General features: G+C 41.7%; 1 protein-coding gene across 1 annotated transcript in view; it reads right to left on the reverse strand.

Moving 5' to 3' along the window:
- Positions 1 to 745: 745 nt before the first annotated feature.
- The window catches only part of LOC136849174 (uncharacterized), a 110,946-nt gene continuing 93,632 nt past the window's right edge, over positions 746 to 18,059 (reverse strand). Inside the window, exon 9 of the mRNA XM_067122285.1 lies at positions 746 to 6,030. Within this exon, the coding sequence (XP_066978386.1) occupies positions 4,646 to 6,030 (1,385 nt within the window). The 3' untranslated portion in view covers positions 746 to 4,645. The remainder of the gene's footprint in view (positions 6,031 to 18,059) is intronic.

Consider the following 18,059-nt stretch of genomic DNA (forward strand, 5'->3'; position numbering starts at 1 on the left):
TATTTGCAGTCACATATGTTGGCTATATAACATTCTTCTTTACAGTTTTCATTCGCTTATAACTTGTAATAAACCCTGCGAAGCATCTTTGAGTTGTTGTCTTCCCATTAAACCTGATGTCATACCTACATAGGCTACACTCTTCAGTAATTTCAGTTATGCATTATACACACAAAAATTTACATAAATTACAATTGGCATATGTTCAAAATCACATTTATGCATCTGAGGTTGTGGGAAAGCATGCTAAAGCATGTTCCCCAAAATAAATAAACATTACGTAGCTAGTGTTACTGAACTGTTTTGATCTATAACACAATTTGTATAAACAATTTCACACACAAATAAAGAGAAGTGATAGTCACTCAAATTATAATTGCTGAAGTTGAGAAAATGGTATAGCAAAGGATTCTCTGCCAACATGAAACATTTGCTCTTTTAAAAGACTGTCAGAGGAATTATTTAACTACTTAACTACCAGCATACAAGCAAGAGGATCCTTGGAATGGAAAAACCTAACTGAAGTCACATGCAAATATATCCTGGTGCCATTTTGAAAGTTACTTCAATTTTGAAGTATCGAATACTACAATAGTTTTCTTTTTTCAATGATTTGATAAACTGTCAGTAATTAGAAATATTTACAGGGTCTACATCTAACAACAAATATTTACAGAACTCTGCTTATGGGCTAAAACACTGAAATAATATGCAGCTCAATCAATTGGAAACAAAACACCGACTCTCAATAGTCATTTTCCTTTATTAAATTGTTATACTATATACAGTAGCACACCTGACTTTTGCAAGACATAAAAAAAACACAAAATACACAGAAGTAACACAACATGACAGCTTCAATAAAAACTCACAATTGCTGGCACTTAAATGTACTTTTGATGATAAGGATTTCACTGGCAAAAGATGAAGAAACTCCCAACAAGTAATGTCCTCCATTAACATCTGTATAACTTTCCCTAGGATCGCTTGAAAGATTTAGTTTTAAATGAGAGGTAAAAGCTGGAAAAAACTAAGCTTACAAAGTTGGAAAGCTGGGCAGGAATGACCAAAGGGCCTGGATAAGGAGTACTATCTTCAGTACCATCTATGGTACACCATACATAACAATTCAGCCCCATTCTATAATCATATTGGGCTTGTATGAAGGATTCTTCTTAAAAATTAGAGCATGGAAAAGTTGAAAAAGTTGTACAGCTAAGTAGGAGGAGAAGAAGGAAATAGATGAAGATAAGCAGAATGCTATCTACTATGTGCCAAACAGGACAGTACGAGTGTGAGCCACCAGGATAAAGCACACAGTAAACAGCAACCCACTGAAACAAGAAAAAATTATCTATCACTTGAACATTTATAAATCTACACGATTAAAAGTGATATATCAAAATACTGATTAAATTCAAGGCCAATTACTGGAGTTCAGGGAGCAAAGAATTGATACCACAACTTATATGCTCTCCCTAAATCATACAGAATTTAGGAATGAGCTTTTTTTACATAATGCACTCTAAATATAAATATCAACTATCATTACTGGAAATTGTCTTGCATAGTTTCTCACCCCATGCAATATTTCTTACAGGCAATCATCTAATGCAACTTGAATAAAGCCTCATCAAATTCCTTTTCTCACTGCACATCATTAATTTTCATCATATTCAGGATTTTATGACTGATACACTAAAACAAAAACTCAGGTGTATGCATAATAACCAAAACAATATCTCAGGCCAATTTGAATTTCACAATAATTTAATTATTGAAATTCTTCACAGAATCTAAGATTCCACAAAATATAAAAAGTATTTATATATGAACGAAAATTTTTTAAAAACACTTTTTTATAACCATATAATACAGTACATAAACAGAACAATATCAAATAACAAATAGTGCTACAAAACTAAGTGAATATCAGCGCAACATTTACACCATATAAAGAGCGATGTAATTGTTACAGTGCTAACTAGTTGACATATCTGATCCCACAAGAAAACTTCCATCAGTAATGTAATGCAAGGAGTGCAATCATGAGTTTTAAATAGCTGCTCAATTTATTCTGATTTATCAATTGTGGTTCCGATTCTGGTATCAATTACTGAATTAATATCAAAATCAGGCTTGCATATGGCTAGAATAAATCTTAAAAGCTCCATTTTATAACACTTATAATTGATACCGATTAAAAACATATTCAGTGTGTTTGTCAGCTATGATTTCAAGAAAATTAGAATTGGTTTAATAATCATTTTAAGAAAGGGAGGTGGGATTAAAATCTTTGAAATATACAGTAATGCAAGGATAAAATTCTTTGGCAATGTAGAGTGAATGGGCAAGTGAGGCAATATTATCAAAATATACTGCCGTATTATTACGTATTACTAAATAATTTCGTCAAGTACTGAGGAAATGGGTGGCATGACTCAATTATACAAGTGAGACATGAAAGTAGCAGATAATGACCAGTTGGAAGGTACACAAGGTCACAAAGAAAGGATGTAAATGAAAACTTGGGCCAGCTGTGAGTTTAGGCTGAACATCTGAAAGATGAAAGAGAGTCGAGAGAGCTCATTATCCATTTAACCCCATAATGGAAAACCTAAACTTCGAACAAAATATAGCTAATGGTAGTGGTGATAATGATTAATGATAAACTTAACCAGACCATAAAGCTACGGCTCACATCTCCACTAGTGCTTGCCCAAAGGGGGTTCTTTTATCAGTAAATACATATACGTTTTCAAATTGTGTAAACAAAATACAGAAATATAGGACCATTAAATTGAATTTAAGAAATCAATACAACTCTTTGTAAAAACAAATATCCTAAAGCATTTCTGCCTATACAACAACAGTTGTTTTATACTGATAGCCACCAAGACTTTCTACTGAAAGTAATTAAAATTCTGTCAAGTTTTACAAGAATAAAAGGGTTGCTGTTTGGGTAGTTTCTTAGCTAATTCACTGTATGAAAAATCTGAGTGTTTAATTATAACTCTTTGTTAGAAAGGAATAAAATACGGTAAGTTCATTGAATTTTTTTCTTATAAATATAAGCTGTTATTGAAGACACCGTATATGTTGTCATGAGTAAAAATGTAATCAAGTTCTTGACTAATATAAAATCCATATCGTGACAGCAGCTTTTTCCACAAAGGGAAACATATTTAAGGTTTCTTTAACTAAACACGGTCTATAAAAAGAATATGGTAGAAACCTTATTACAAATCCCACCACCAGTGTATCTAACAAGTTATTTGAATTCAATATGTACAAAGAATATGTGATATGCCAGTTTGTCACTCATTCAGATGACACCTTCATTAAACACCATCTCTCATAATGTACACACAACCAAAGACCAAAATTGGTTTGACATGTAACTTTTTATGTAATTTTCACACTGGGGCTGCTGTTTGTAAGTGGTGAAAATCCTCTTGGATACTGCCGAATTCCCACAATTATGATAAATTATATACTTCAATTTTTATCATACATGCCACATCAAATACTTTACTAGTAATGGTACCACAACTTTATTTATGAATCACTATACAGAAATCTCATAAGCAGAATGGAATTAGACTATCAAATTACTGCAAAGAATTGCAGCTTGATCTGTCACATTTGCAGGCTCTCGCTGGGCTTAGCAAAAGGATTTCTTTAATTACAGGTGAAAATTAGAGAAAGCCTGAGTTAAAGGAGTTGGAAAGTAAAGGAAACAGATAAAAAGCTAGAGGCTGAAAGGAATGAATCTAGAGCAAAATAGGATGGTGCAAAAAAAATTCAATACTACCTTTAGTGTGTCAGGCAAGGCACACTGAAGGTGGCCCAACTGTGGAAAGGTGTAAACAGCATGAACATTTCTTGCAGCCTGCAAAACTCCCAAGCTCTAAATTGCATTCAATTTTTTATCAGTTCCTTTTGTAGTCTTACCACCCAGCTGCCCACCTTAAAATTTTTCTTGCTACTGAACTACAGCCACACACACTTACTAGAATGTTGGCATCATATTAATATTATGCCATGATTAACAGTAAACGTATTAATATTTACAGTAATGCCTACCTTCTGCAGTCAATTTTCAGCCATCAATTTGGTACTTATTACAATATCCCAAGTCCCTTGGTTACTCTTATTCCAAACAAATCATTTTCTTCTATACCACAATTATGGCAATACTGTAATGGTGTAAGTGCCATTTTTACATTGTATTGGCATTATTCTACTATAAACCTATTATTAGTCAGAAAAAAGTGCATTAACATTTCAAGAATCATCTCACCCTTCACTTTCAATTAACAGATCATTTGAGCCAGTTTAAAAAATTCTTTACTTTGCTACATTTTAGTGCATGTTTTTTCTAAACAAAACTGCATATATAGCTATTCTTTTAATATAAAAATTTATAACACTATTCTTTTTAGACATACTGTATACTTTAAAGAAATCTTTGGAATTCATTTAAAACCAGTGTACACTTTAGGATAGCATATTCAGCCATGCAATTTCTCCAAGTACTAATTACTTATTCCAGGATAAAAGGTAAAGAAACATAGCAAAAGATCAAAATAAGGGTAGTTACTTTTTAATATTCATTACTATACCCACATCATAACCACTTTTATTATCCATTACCATCTGTTGTTGAAAGCTCCCTGTAAAACCCAAATCCAGTGTCACCAACATTGCTATCTTTATTATTTTGAATGTTTTCTGTATTATAATGGAGACGACCAGTGCTTGCTGATAATTGTAAAGTATCAGCTTGAATTTGACAAATTCTTTGCTGAAAGCTAAGTCTAGTATTCTGAATAACAAAATTAGTACCTAATGATGGTTGTGATGTACCTTGAGTCACATGAAAAGTACTTTGCTGGGTGGGAGCCAAAGAACTTAGTGAGTTATGAGGTGGGAGGGGTTGCATTCTTGGTTGCATTATTGGTATTTGTGATGCCACAGGCAACATAGCTCTCACAGAAGCAATATCTGTATTAAAATTTGCAGGCCTTATAGTCGGATTAACTGAAGGGTAAGGCAGCAATGGCTGAGGTGAAGAAACACCAAACACAGGGGCTGAAGATCCTTGAGATACAACAACCTGTGTTCCAACTGATAATACTGGAGAATGCCAAACTGGAGCCAAGAGATCAGGCTCAGATCCTTTTAGTACTTGACTGCTATTTTGGGAACTGAAACCTAAAACAACCATTGGCTTTGGCTGTTGAGGGCATGTGTGTCCACTGCTTCTCTTGACTAAAGAATTTCCACTCCCACTGGCTCGTTGCGAAGATTTTCCTCCAAGAACTGATGAACTGCATATAGGTGTCTGCATAGGAACACTCTGAATGCTTTCACTTACGCAATTCAAATTTTTTGAGGTTCTGGGTACATCTGCAAGTTCTGAAAAACATTTAACCCTGATTCGACAAACAGATTTTTCACGAGTGGTTGATTTTGGTTCTGGTTCTGGAAACAGCCTGAGATTTAATTTTGTACCTACTGGTTTTTTCATGAGATTACTGTATTTCTTCATCCCAACTGGCATGCTGTCAAACATTTTCTTATCCGAGTTCCTTTCTCTTATAATTTTTCTTTTTTCATACTTATCTATTATATCTAACCAAGGGCTTTTTAGAACTTGTCCTCCATCCTGATGGATATTTGGGATTTTCCCTTTATTTTGGCTGTGACTTTGCACTGGGGTATTTCTAGTTTCAGTGTTAAGTCCTGTCGACAAAGCTCGTTTTCTTATTTCACCACTAGATTCTGATGTACTAGGTTTTACTGGAGGAGATCCTTTGCCATGTATGCCACTAAGAGTTGTGGCTTCCACTCCTTGCCCCTTATCAACTGAACATGATCCTGCAATTTTACTTTTTATTACAATCTTGTGCACTGGTTCAGCAGGTTTTGTCTTCTTATGTGTAGAGCTCTGGTTAGTTTGGTTACTTGTGAACCACCCTTCATAGCCTGTTGTTTCACCAACCTCATTGGTAATATCCACTTCATCTGAAATGTCAAAAGTTGACTCGTAATAATTTAAACTTACATATACAAAAAGCAGAGCAAAACACATGAACAATCAAAATTTTCACCAATGCAGGTGAAAAGGTACTGACTAACAGTGAAATAGGGTCTCAAAAAATTAAGTTATCATAATGCAAAACACTTTTCAAGCAAATTCATCAATCATATAGAGCCTAATTCATAGTTCAAATGTTCCCAGGCACTTGTTCTTATGTCTAGTAGATACAGGCTATCTAGGAGAAGAGCTAAGAGTGACTATTCACATGTGAGCTTTTGACCAGTCAGTAGGTAGTCACTAGTCTTCTTTGTTCACAATGACTGGATGTAACACAGCAAGAACAAGGGGAGGGGGGGAGGTGGGCACTTATTTTTGGATTACCAGTTTTGTATAAAAAATATTTATTTTATAAAAATTATTTTCATCACAAATCCATAAACCATCAGCACCTAATTCACAATTTACTTGGGACTGAAAAACTCAGATTTCCAGATTTTTGTGAGGGTCCAATTGATCCAATGGAGCACTTGGGGACAGTATACATCAAGAACCAAGGCTCAATACGTATTCCTGAGAGGTTACTGTATGTAGCAGAACATTCCGTGAGTAAAGCAAGAAGTGTGTGTAAAATGTACAGTCAGCGAAATAAACTAACCATTCATTCAAAATGTAGAAGTTCATAACCCTGGAAGACTACATCTTTTGTGGATGAATGAAGAGCAAACATGGGTGGTGGTTGCAACTAACGGTCCCTACAACAACCAAATCTCCTTGTGCACAGAAACTGGCAAATATAATATGACACCTCCTAACATCTCTACTGTATACAGCTATAATCTCAATGTTTCTCCTGAAGGCAAAGACAGGTGACAGGGCCCTGACCTCATGATTATACTACCCATATCATAAGAATCACCATATGCACCTGAAGGATAAATTGTCTCAGCAAGAATGGCACTGTAGTCTTGACTTTCTTCAACTGCTGCTTTGCAGATAAGAAATCTCTGGGGTAGTGGCCTATGACTGGCAATCTGAACCTTGGGGATGAAATCTGGAGCAAAGGTCAGACCCATAAAAAACCAACCTCTGATATGAGTAACTGCCCCGACAGGGTATGCAGTTCATTCAAGCCTCTGGAAGATTCAAAATCTAGCAGGAAAGGTGTTTTCAGGGTCAGGTGGTGAAGGGACAGACCTTGAAGCAGTTTACAGGAAGCCCTGGTAAGACTATGGAGGACTAGAGAAAATGATATTTTTATGATAAAATAAAGTTTGTTCATACTTACCTGGCAGATATATATATAGCTGTATTCTCCGAAAGGGACCGACAGAAATTCAAAAACTTACGGCACACGCAGTTGGGCCAGGTGATTAGTACCCATTCCCTCCGCTGGGAGGCGGGTATCAGGAACCATTCCCATTTTCTATTCAGATTTTCTAGAATCTAGAACTACTGTCTCCTGAGGGGAGGAGGGTGGGTACTATGATTATATATATCTGCCAGGTAAGTATGAACAAACTTTATTTTATCATAAAAATACCATTTTGTTCATGACACTTACCTGACAGATATATATATAGCTGAATCCACCATTGGAGGTGGGAAGAGACAGAATAGGATTTAGGAAACAAACATATGTAGGCGATTGACGCCTTGGTTCCTTACCTGTTAGCATTGCTGACTTCGTGATTACTGTCACCCAAGTCTGCTTCTGCTTTACTAGAGACTCCAGCGAGGTAGGGACCTATAAAGCTGGTGAAATCTAGATGATCTGTCAACGGGGCGACACCACAATGTGACTAGACCATATGACCTTACTGTGAGGGCAAGTGACAAACGAAACAACCACCTGACCAAGCCTAGTTACATCATGAATAAATAACATAAACTAAGGACTGGGATGACCACCACTGGTGGAGACCCAACAACCATAAAAAAACAACATTACTAATATATTAAAAAAACACATAAACAAAATTAAAGGAGAGGATGAGAGTCGCTTCCTGCCCCCAAAATCGTATTTGCGGAAACGTAAGGCCCCAGCGCACAGCAATTCTCATAGGATGTCTTTACTTCTGTAAGATAATGAGAAGCGAAGACAGAATTGCTTCGCCAAAAAGTGGCACCCAGAATGTCATTGAGAGACTGGTTTTTCTGGAAAGCCACTGAGGTAGCAATGGCTCTCACTTCGTGAGCCTTGACCTTCAAAGATCTCAAATCCTCGTCTAGCACACTGGAATGGGCGTCTATGATGGTGCTTCTTAAAAAGAACGCCAGGGCATTCTTCAAGAGAGGTATATCAGGCCTCTTAACCAAGCACCAAAGATTGTTAGAAGGACCTCTACAATCCTGGGTCCTCTGTAAGTAAAATTTCAGAGCCTGACAGGGCACAGGGTTCTCTCGGTTCTTGTCCAGTGATGTCCGTCAAGCCCTTAATTTCAAAGGACCTGGGCCAAGGGGAAGACGGGTTTTCATTCAGAGAGCAGACTGCATCAGGGCCTCTAAAACCTATAATCTTGCTGATCGCTTGAAGTTCACTAACTCTATTCGCCGTCGCCAGAGCAGTTAGGAAAATAGCTTTCTTGGTTACGTCCTTGAAGGAAGCAGAATGCAAAGGTTCAAATCTCTTGGACATCAGGAATTTTAGAACCACATCTAAATTCCACGAAGGTAACTTAGGGGCGGCTACCTTAGACGTCTCAAAAGACCTTAGAAGATCATGAAGGTCTTTGTTGTCCGATAAGTCAAGGCCTCTATGCCTAAAGACAGCTGACAGCATACTTCTGTAGCCTTTGATGGTAGGGACTGCCAGCTTTAAATCATTCCTCAAATAAAAAAGGAAGTCTGCTATCTGGGACACAGAGGTTGTGGTAGAGGAAATTCCCTTAAGTTTGCACCACTTCCTAAAAATGACCCACTTTGACTGGTACACTGCGCTGGAGGAGGCTCTCCTGGCGTTGGCGATAGCCACTGGTTTAGAAAAACCTCTCGCTCTGAGCAACTTCTCGATAGTCTGAATGCAGTCAGACTCAGAGCGGGAAGGTTTTTGTGGTACCTCTCGAAGAGGGTTGTTTGAGAAGATCTGTTCTCATAGGAAGCGTTCTTGGAAAATCCACCAAGAGAGTCATGACCTCAGTGAACCACTCTGCTGAAGGCCAAAAGGGGGCGATTAATGTCATTCTCGCCCTTCTGAAGCTACAAACTTCTGATGACTTCCCCAGAATCTTGAACGGGGAAAGGCATACAGGTCCAGACCCTTCCAGTCCCAGAGAAAGGCATCTACTGCTAGGGCCCCAAGGTCGAGCACGGGAGAGCAGTAAAGAGGCAGCCTTGTGGTCCTTGAAGTTGCAAAGATGTCCACCAGGGGACGTCCCCAAAGCTTCCAAAGCTCCTGACACACTTCCGCGTTCAGAGTCCACTCTGTTGGAAGAAGCTGATGCTGCCGACTGAGAAGGTCCGCACGTACATTCTCGACCCCTGCTACTGGCGCGTGAGAATTGTCACCTGACGAGTGTGCCCACAGCAGGATCTCTTTGGCAATCATGAACAGGGACCGAGAATGAGTACCTCCCTGTTACCTGAGGTACGCCAGGGCCGTGGTGTTGTCTGAGTTGACTTGAATCAAACGGCCTGCAACTTGATCTTCGAAGAACTGAAGAGCTAAGAAAATCGCTCCCAGTTCTTTTAGATTGATGTGCCAGGACACCTGTTCCCCTTTCCAGGTGCCTGACACTTCCATCCCCCCCAAGTGTTGCTCCCCATCCCGACATGGACGCGTCGGAAAACAACACTAGGTCGGGGTTCTGAAGAGAGAGACCCCTTCTGCCAACTTTACGGGATCGAGCCACCACCGAAGATGGTCCTTGACAGAGAGAGAGATCCTGAGAGACTCCTCTAGATCCTCCTTGTTCTTCCAGTTGTCCGCAAGGAAAAACTGGAGGGGTCTGAGATGCAACCTCCCCAGGGAAACAAACTTCTCTAGTGATGAAATGGTCCCCAGCAGACTCATCCATTCCCTCACTGAGCATGTTTCTTTCCCCAGGAAGGCCAAAACTTTTACTGAAGCAGTGCTGCTGACGTTCCTGGGATGGAAAGGCTCGAAAAACCACTGAATCCATCTGAATCCCCAGATAAAGAATGGACTGAGAGGGGATCAGATGTGATTTCTCTAAATTCACAAGAAGTCCCAGGGACTTTGTCAGCTCCAAAGTTGAATGTAAGTCCTCCAGACACCTTTCTTTCGATGAGGCTCGAATGAGCCAGTCATCCAGATGGAGCGAGATCCTTATGCCCGCAAGATGAAGCCACCGGGCAACGTTCTTCATCAGGACTGTGAACACCATAGGAGCTGTACTCAGTCTGAAACAGAGAGCTCTGAACTGGTACACTCGTCCCCCCAGGACAAACCTCAAATACTTTCTCGACCGAGGATGAATGGGGACATGAAAATAAGCGTCCTGGAGGTCCAGAGAGACCATCCAATCGCCTGGTCGCAGCGCATTGATAACAGACTGAGGCGTCTCCATTTTGAACTTTTCCTTGATGACAAAATTGTTCAGTCTGCTGACGTCCAGGACTGGTCTCCACCCCCCTGACTGTTTTGGAACCAGGAAGAGACGATTGTAGAAACCCGGAGACTCCAAATCCAGGACTCGCTCTATGGCTCTCTTCTCGATCATTTCTTCCAGCAGATCTAAAAGGATCTGTTGCTTCTCCGGACGGTAAGAGGGCGACAGATCTCTGGGAGTTGAGGACAGGGGGGGGTTTTCGAGGAACGGGATCCTGTAACCTTTCTTGATTACATTGAGGGACCAGGAATCCGCCCCTCTTACTCTCCAGGCTTCCGAAAACAGGAGAAGCCTGGCTCCTACTGGTGTCTGGAGGTGTAGAAAGTCACTTCTTGTCCCTTTGGTTAGAAGGGGCTCCGCCTCTGGAGAGGCCTCTTCCTTGAGAAAAGGATCTAGAGGAGGAAGATTTCCCACGAAAGGGCTTCTGTCTCTTAGAGGTTAGTCCCTGCGATGACGTGGATGGGACACTAGGACGTCTGGAAGACTGTGCAAGGAGGTCCTGAGTAGCCTTCTCCTTAAGGCTGGAGGCGAGATCCTTGACTAGCTGCTGGGGAAGAGATGGCTTGACAGAGGGGCGAAAAGTAATTCAGCCCTCTGAACAGGAGAAACCGACTTTGCTGCAAAATTGCAGTATAAAGCCCTCTTCTTCAGGAGGGTTGTACCAAAATGCGAAGCCAGTTCATCCGCGCCATCTCTGACGGCCTTGTCCATGCAAGACAGCACACTGGACAGCTCCCCCAGAGAGATAGAATCTGGACTACGAGTCCTCAAATCCAAGGCCCCCAAGCACCAATCCAGAAACTTAAAGACCTCCGTAGTCCTGAAAAGGCCTTTCACATGGTGGTCAGTCTCAGAAAGCGTCCAGGACACTTTCGCCGAAGAAAGGAGAGACCTCCTCGAAGCATCAACGAGACTCGCAAAGTCGCCTTGAGAGGAAGAAGGGACCCTTGAGCCAATTTCCTCTCCCCGTCTCATACCAAATTCCAGCTTTCCGCACAATCTAGACGGGGTAGAGCGAAGGAAGATTTCCTTGAGACTTCCTATCTTCCATCCAAGAGTTGACTTTCTTGAATGCTTTCCTAGTAGCAAGAGAAGTCTTCATTTGCAGGAAGCCGGCGATTTCCTCACCTTCGAAGAAGCTAACTGTGAAGGGGGAAAGAGGAGCAGAAGGCTGAAATTTATCTGGAAATAGCTCCTTCAGCATATTAGCCAAAACCTGGTAGTCGGAGAAAGACGACAAAGGGGGCTGCTCCTGCTCTGCAGAGTCCGACTCCTGAGACAAACCTCCCTCTTCGACGGGAGCGACAGGAGAGTCTTCGGGGTTTGAGGAAGACTAAGACCTTTGGGTCCGATTCGGCCAAGAGACCTCTTCTTCGTGGGAAGAAGCAGAAGAAAAGTCCGAACAACTCGCACCGGCGTCCTGCTGAGCGTCCTGCCTCACAAGCTGCCGAGCGTCCTGCCTCACAAGCTGCCGAGTGTCCTGCCTCACAAGCTGCCGAGTGTCCTGACGAGAGTCCTGACGAGTGTCCTGACGAGCTTCCTGACGAGCGTCCTGACGAGCGTCGTGCAGAGAGTCTAGACGGGAAGGAAGAGAAGCGTCCCGGTGAGTGTCCTGCCGAACGTCTAGACGAGCGCGATGAGAAGCAAGAGGAGTGTCAAGAAGAGCGTCTTGGCGCGAACTCTTACTAGTGGCTAGCCGAGCTGCAAGAGGGGCGTCCTGATCAGCCAGCGAGAAGTCAGGAACAGCAGCCTGAGGAGCGTCACGACGAGGCAAGGAAAGCCGATGATCCGACAAACGATGAGGACGACTACGAGAACCCGCAGGAGAGAGAGAGACGAACGAAGAGCAGGAGAGGGAGACCTCTTAGATCTCTTAACTGGCAGCGTCAAATCCTTACGGCGCCTACGAGGCTCCGACTCCTTAGCAGCGAGAAGGGAAGCTAACTGCCGCTGCATATCCTGGAGAAGACGCTTCGAAGGAGAGGAATCCCTCTCAGGAGAAGGGCTGCTCTTATGAGAAGAAGAGGGGGAAGGAGACATCCTTCTCCTTCTACCAAGGGCGACGACAGCTCTCTTCTTGGAGCGGCTGGGACGTTCAAAAACGTCCTCCTCAGAAGAAGTCCTGGTCCTCTTCTGCTGCGGCAAGTCGCGCAACCAGTCGGGTGAAGACTCTAAAGCACGAGAAAGAGGAGAAGAAGCGTCCTCCTCAACGAAGCTCCTCTTGAACGAACGAGAGTCCAACCGAGAACGCGACCCCTTGCGTGGAGAGGGCGCCTCGGAGGACGAGAAGCAGTCTATAAGGACCCGTGCGCGAGCACGATCCTTGGCAGCCTGGGAAACGTCAACAAGGCCTGCCGAAGGGACGCCAGATCGGTGGGGGGTCCCCGTAACCCTCTTGCGGCTTTCGACATGCCCATTCCCTAAGTCCTGGGAGTTCGGCAGAGGTCCAGGCCTAGAGGCATTATAGGGCCGATCTGACGCCCCCTCCACAACACTGGGGGGATCACTGCACTTCACTGCATTTTCAATAGCCAACACCTTACTCTCCAAAGTACGAATGGAGCTCAAAATCTGTGCAAGGCATTACCTTCCACAGACGCAATCACAGGGTTCAAAGGCGACTCTACAGGGAAAGGTGAAGCATTAGTAGGATTAACAGGAGATACATTAATACCCTGACTCCCACCAACTGACACACTCCTGGAGGAGGACCTCCTTATAAGCACGGTCACGCTCTAACTTGCGTACGTAAGAATCGTAAGCCTTCCAATCAGAATCAGGCAACGACTCACACTCCTTGCAGCGATCATCCAACAGACAGACATGCCCCCTACATCTCATGCATACTGTGTGAGGGTCTACCGAAGCTTTCGGTAGCCTCACCTTACACTCCTTCACAAAACACACCCTGAAACTAGCAGAACTAGAACCAGACATCTTGTTCAAGAAATAGCCAAAACCAAAATTAAATCAGTCCACAGAAGCGTATGCCTATCCACAAATCCAAAGTCAAAAACCAAAAGACAATCAGAATACTCAGTGGAAAAGTTTCCGAAATCCAACGGCGGAGGTATTGACAACAGGTGTTGACAATACCGGCGACAGAGAAAATCTGAATAGAAAATGGGAATGGTTCCTGATACCCGCCTCCCAGCGGCGGGAATGGGTACTAACCACCTGGCCCAACTGCGTGTGCCGTAAGTTTTTGAATTTCTGTCAGTCCCTTTCGGAGAATACAGCTATATATATATCTGTCAGGTAAGTGTCATGAACAAAAGTCCCATTTAGGTGACTATATTGCTCTACAAGGAAGCCATTTTTCAAGATGGTGAAAGTGTCTTCTCAAATCCCTGAAAACTGTCTCTTCAGTACCTAGGAGTTCTAGCATATGTGAGCAGTTCACTGTAATCTTTCACTGCATAAAACCAACAGCCTTCTCTTGGAGGCATGGATGGAGAGAGACATCTGCAATCATGGGAATAAAAGCACTGAGTACACTGATGTCCTTCTCATTACATTAACTATAAAACCATCCCACTCCACCTGGTAGAATTGATGGTCAATGAATCAGCAGGACTTTTGAGACCTGGAACTGTCCACTATAAGCCAAACAAGGTCAACAAACAAATCCTGCTATGGCTCACATGGAGCAATGAACATCTTGGTGCTCTGGGAGGTCCTGACCTTGGCGAGCACCTGCCTGATCAGGCCAGACAAAGAAAATAATCATCGAAACTGTCCCAGGCTAAGAAGACACCTAGTTTCCAGGCCACAGGTTTGTCTTTACTAAGCAATAACCTGGATGCTTGTGGTGCAGGCGTGTGAATGTGTCTACTATATGCATACCCCACACAGTTGCCATAGTCTTACAGACTTCCAGATCCAGTGCTACCTCTACAGAGACCTAATCCTGCAGTAACTGCTTAGAACAAGATTTTTCAGGGAAGACATATGCCCTATCAGAGACTACCACTGTTTGCATACAGGATTTGGCTGATGCTGGAATTCTTGGTTCACTTATGGCACTCTCCTTATTCTGTCTACTGAAGGCATAGAAGTGTTGTCAGTGTTGATCTCCAAACCCCGATAGGTTGCCTCCATGGATAAAGATAAATCTTTTGGCCCAGTTCTATGAGAGCTGAATAATTCTGATCAGTAGTTTGGTTAAACTACTAAATAATAATAATAATAATAATAATTCTAATAATAATAATAATAAGTGGAATAATTTCATAAAAGTAATAATTCTGCTTCTTTAATAATAATAACAATATGGATGGCGAATTCTGATTGGTTGCAGGTCTTATTGAAAAGATCTTCGGATTCATTCCAGCGTTCCCATTGGCCTGACTGCAACCAATCAGAATTCGCCATCCATGACCCCCGCTGAAGCCGTTTATCTTTCAGAAGGACCTATGCCAGTCTTTAGCTCCATTGGAGAATGACAGAAGAGTCAGCCGCACGCAATTCAACAATTGTATATAACTAACTGTATAGAATATATAAAGAAGCAGAATCAGATTTTGACTTTTCCCATGAAATGACAAATATAATTCTGTTAGCACGCACCTCCACTGAAGAGAAGTCCGCTCAAAATAGAAAAAGTTGGTAAATGCAGTAACTGGCTAATATTCAATATCTTTAAAAGAGGGTCTGCTGCCAAATTATAATAATAATAATAATAATAATAGGTCTTATTGAAAAGAATGGCGTTTTTATTGAAATATTAATTAAAATCCATTTTCAGGCTCAGCAATGTTGGTCAGTAACTGGCTAATCTTCATTCGGAAAAAGGGCAATTTTGGGATCTAGAAATATTAATTCTTTTTCTTCGTGGTCTCATTCGGTGGTCTAGATTCTTTTTCTATTTCGGGTTGTGGTACCGTCGACATGCTTCGACCAGCTCGATGGTCATCCTCTGGAAGAAACATGTTGACGGTACCACAACCTGAATAGAAAAAGAATCTAGACCGCTGAACAAGACCACAAACAAATCTATGGATTTTGAATAAATATTTCAATAAAATCACTTACCAAATCCCAAAATTGTCCTTTTCCAATATGAATATTGGCCAGTTGCTAACCAACATCACTGAGCCTGAAAAGTAAATTATAAGGAAAATAGAAAAGATCCTGTATAAAACAAATTCGTAAAATACAGCCATCCTTTTCAATAAGACCTGTTTGAGAGAGGGTCTACTTCCATCAAAATAATAATAATAATTATCTTGGAAGAAGACCATCTTTCAGGCAAACTTCTTTGAAAAGAATGGCGCTCTGTGTGCTGCTGAGCTTGCATTGAGCCTTATCAACTTGGCATGCAAGTTTCTTCATTTCAGCAGGTAGATCATAAAGCAGCTGTCTGAAGTTCATTTATTGTCCTGACGTTTTGATAGTCTGTGCTACCACTTACTAAGGGTGAATGGCACCAGGGGTAACCATATGGAATATTTTTAATCACAAATGGGTATATAAAGAAGGGGTGGCAATTTCTGACTGGAAGGTCATAGTCAGGAAGCCTTCCTACTGGCTGTGAGCTTGGCTGACTGGTAGAGGCACTGATTGGTTGATGCCGGGAGCTCTGCTCACCGCTTGAGGAGGAGGACAGCTAACATGTTGTTTTAGGGCACGCCTTGTTGTTCTCCTCATGGTGGCTGGGAGGAGGGGGGTTTCCTGAGCAACATTAAGTGTGGGTTTCTACCAAACAATGGCAGAGGCAGTAGTGGTCTATGTCATCATCAAGGATTGGGGTATTCCTCACAATCTACTGGTGCTGGGAAGCGTTGTCGTGTTCCCACATCCAGTGGTGGTATACCCCCTCATGTAGATTGGAACTTCAGAAGTTCAAGCAAAGATGCAAAGCATTACTACCATAATATTATTATCCTTGCATTTTAATACATTTTTATCTACATTTATTAATCTATTTTTTTCCTTTAATATGTGGGATCTCTTCTTTCTGTATTTCCCTTTACTTCCTCTTACTCCTTCCTAATGAACACCATATTCTTTGGAAGCATGAATTTCAAGTCAATGGCCCCCTTGGGCCTGTTCCATATGAATAGGTTTCATCTTCTGGATAAAAATAATAGATGGATGGCAACCCTCTGACAGAGGTCATAAAAACCACCGTCAAGAGAATGAGGCGCTTTCTTGAGATAACACAACAATCTCCCTCCTCTTCGAGCACTGAGCAGATCTCCCATAACGCCAACAAATTAGTGCTCCCTCACTATGACCATCCAATGAAAAATAACCACCCCTTCTCATATCTGCCTAGGATCTATTGAGGCAGAAGCCCAAATCCATTGGTTTTCTGTGACACTGCTGTACACACATATCCAGGAAAGGAGGACACCGTCAGCACTCTTCCCACATAAGGTGGAGCACAGAGCCTGCTACAAAGTTGTACTTAGGCTCACAAACAAAACTGGTATGATTTTACTGCCATCTGAGGGCTATCTGGAGTCCAGATGTGCAGATGATGTGATGGAACCTTTTCTTCTGCTTTTGAGCATGTCTAGAAACAGCATGCACATACTCATAGTTACTGCAAAGTAATGATATTTTTATGATAAAATAAGGATTTATATATACTTACCAAGTAATTACATAGCTACTAGCTTTCTACACGGCAGTCTAACAAAATTCAAATTTTCGCGGTGGTGCTACCATTGCTTGTGTAGGTGACAGGGCCCCACCCACATTCGGGTCTGATAGGTACAACTCAGCAGAGAGCTTCAATTCATTTGATGCCCAATGTCCACTAAGGGGAGGAGGGTGGGCTCCGATTATGTAATTACTTGGTAAGTATACATAAAACCTTATTTTATCATAAAAATATCATTTTTATATAAGTGACTTACCAAGTAATTACACAGCTGATTCCACATTGAGAGGAGGTGGGATACATGGACATATTCTACTCCAAAACATTAATAAAAGTAGTGAATTTGGAATAGAAAAGTTGCTAGCATTAGTAAAATGCTTTTTGTTCCTTACCTGGAAAGAGAGCCGCTTCAGGCGGGTACTACCACTGGTCGGCGCTCATCTTAACCTGTAGAGGACATATGCTTAAAAACTGAAGAATGCACTGACATATACCCCTTGATAGTGGAGGGAGACAACTTCCTGTCGGTCCTCAGGAAAAGTAAAAAGTCAGCTATCTGGCTTATAGAGGTTTCAGAAGATGAGATTTTATTATGTCGGCACCATCCTCTGAAAACTGACCACTTGGATTGGTACAGTCTGCTAGAAGATCTCCTGCACCTAGCAATAGCTTCTGCAGCTTGCCTCAAAAGCCTTTCCCTCTGACGAGGCTCCTGACAGTCTGAAGTGGACAATCCTTCATGGAACCTGAGGAAGTGGGGCTGTCTGAGCAGTGACTGTCTTTGTGGCAAGAGTCTTGGGAAGTTCACTAACAGTTTCAGCAGATCCGGAAATCA

This window comes from Macrobrachium rosenbergii, chromosome 20 (assembly GCF_040412425.1).
Source record: "Macrobrachium rosenbergii isolate ZJJX-2024 chromosome 20, ASM4041242v1, whole genome shotgun sequence".
Taxonomy (NCBI): domain Eukaryota; kingdom Metazoa; phylum Arthropoda; class Malacostraca; order Decapoda; family Palaemonidae; genus Macrobrachium; species Macrobrachium rosenbergii.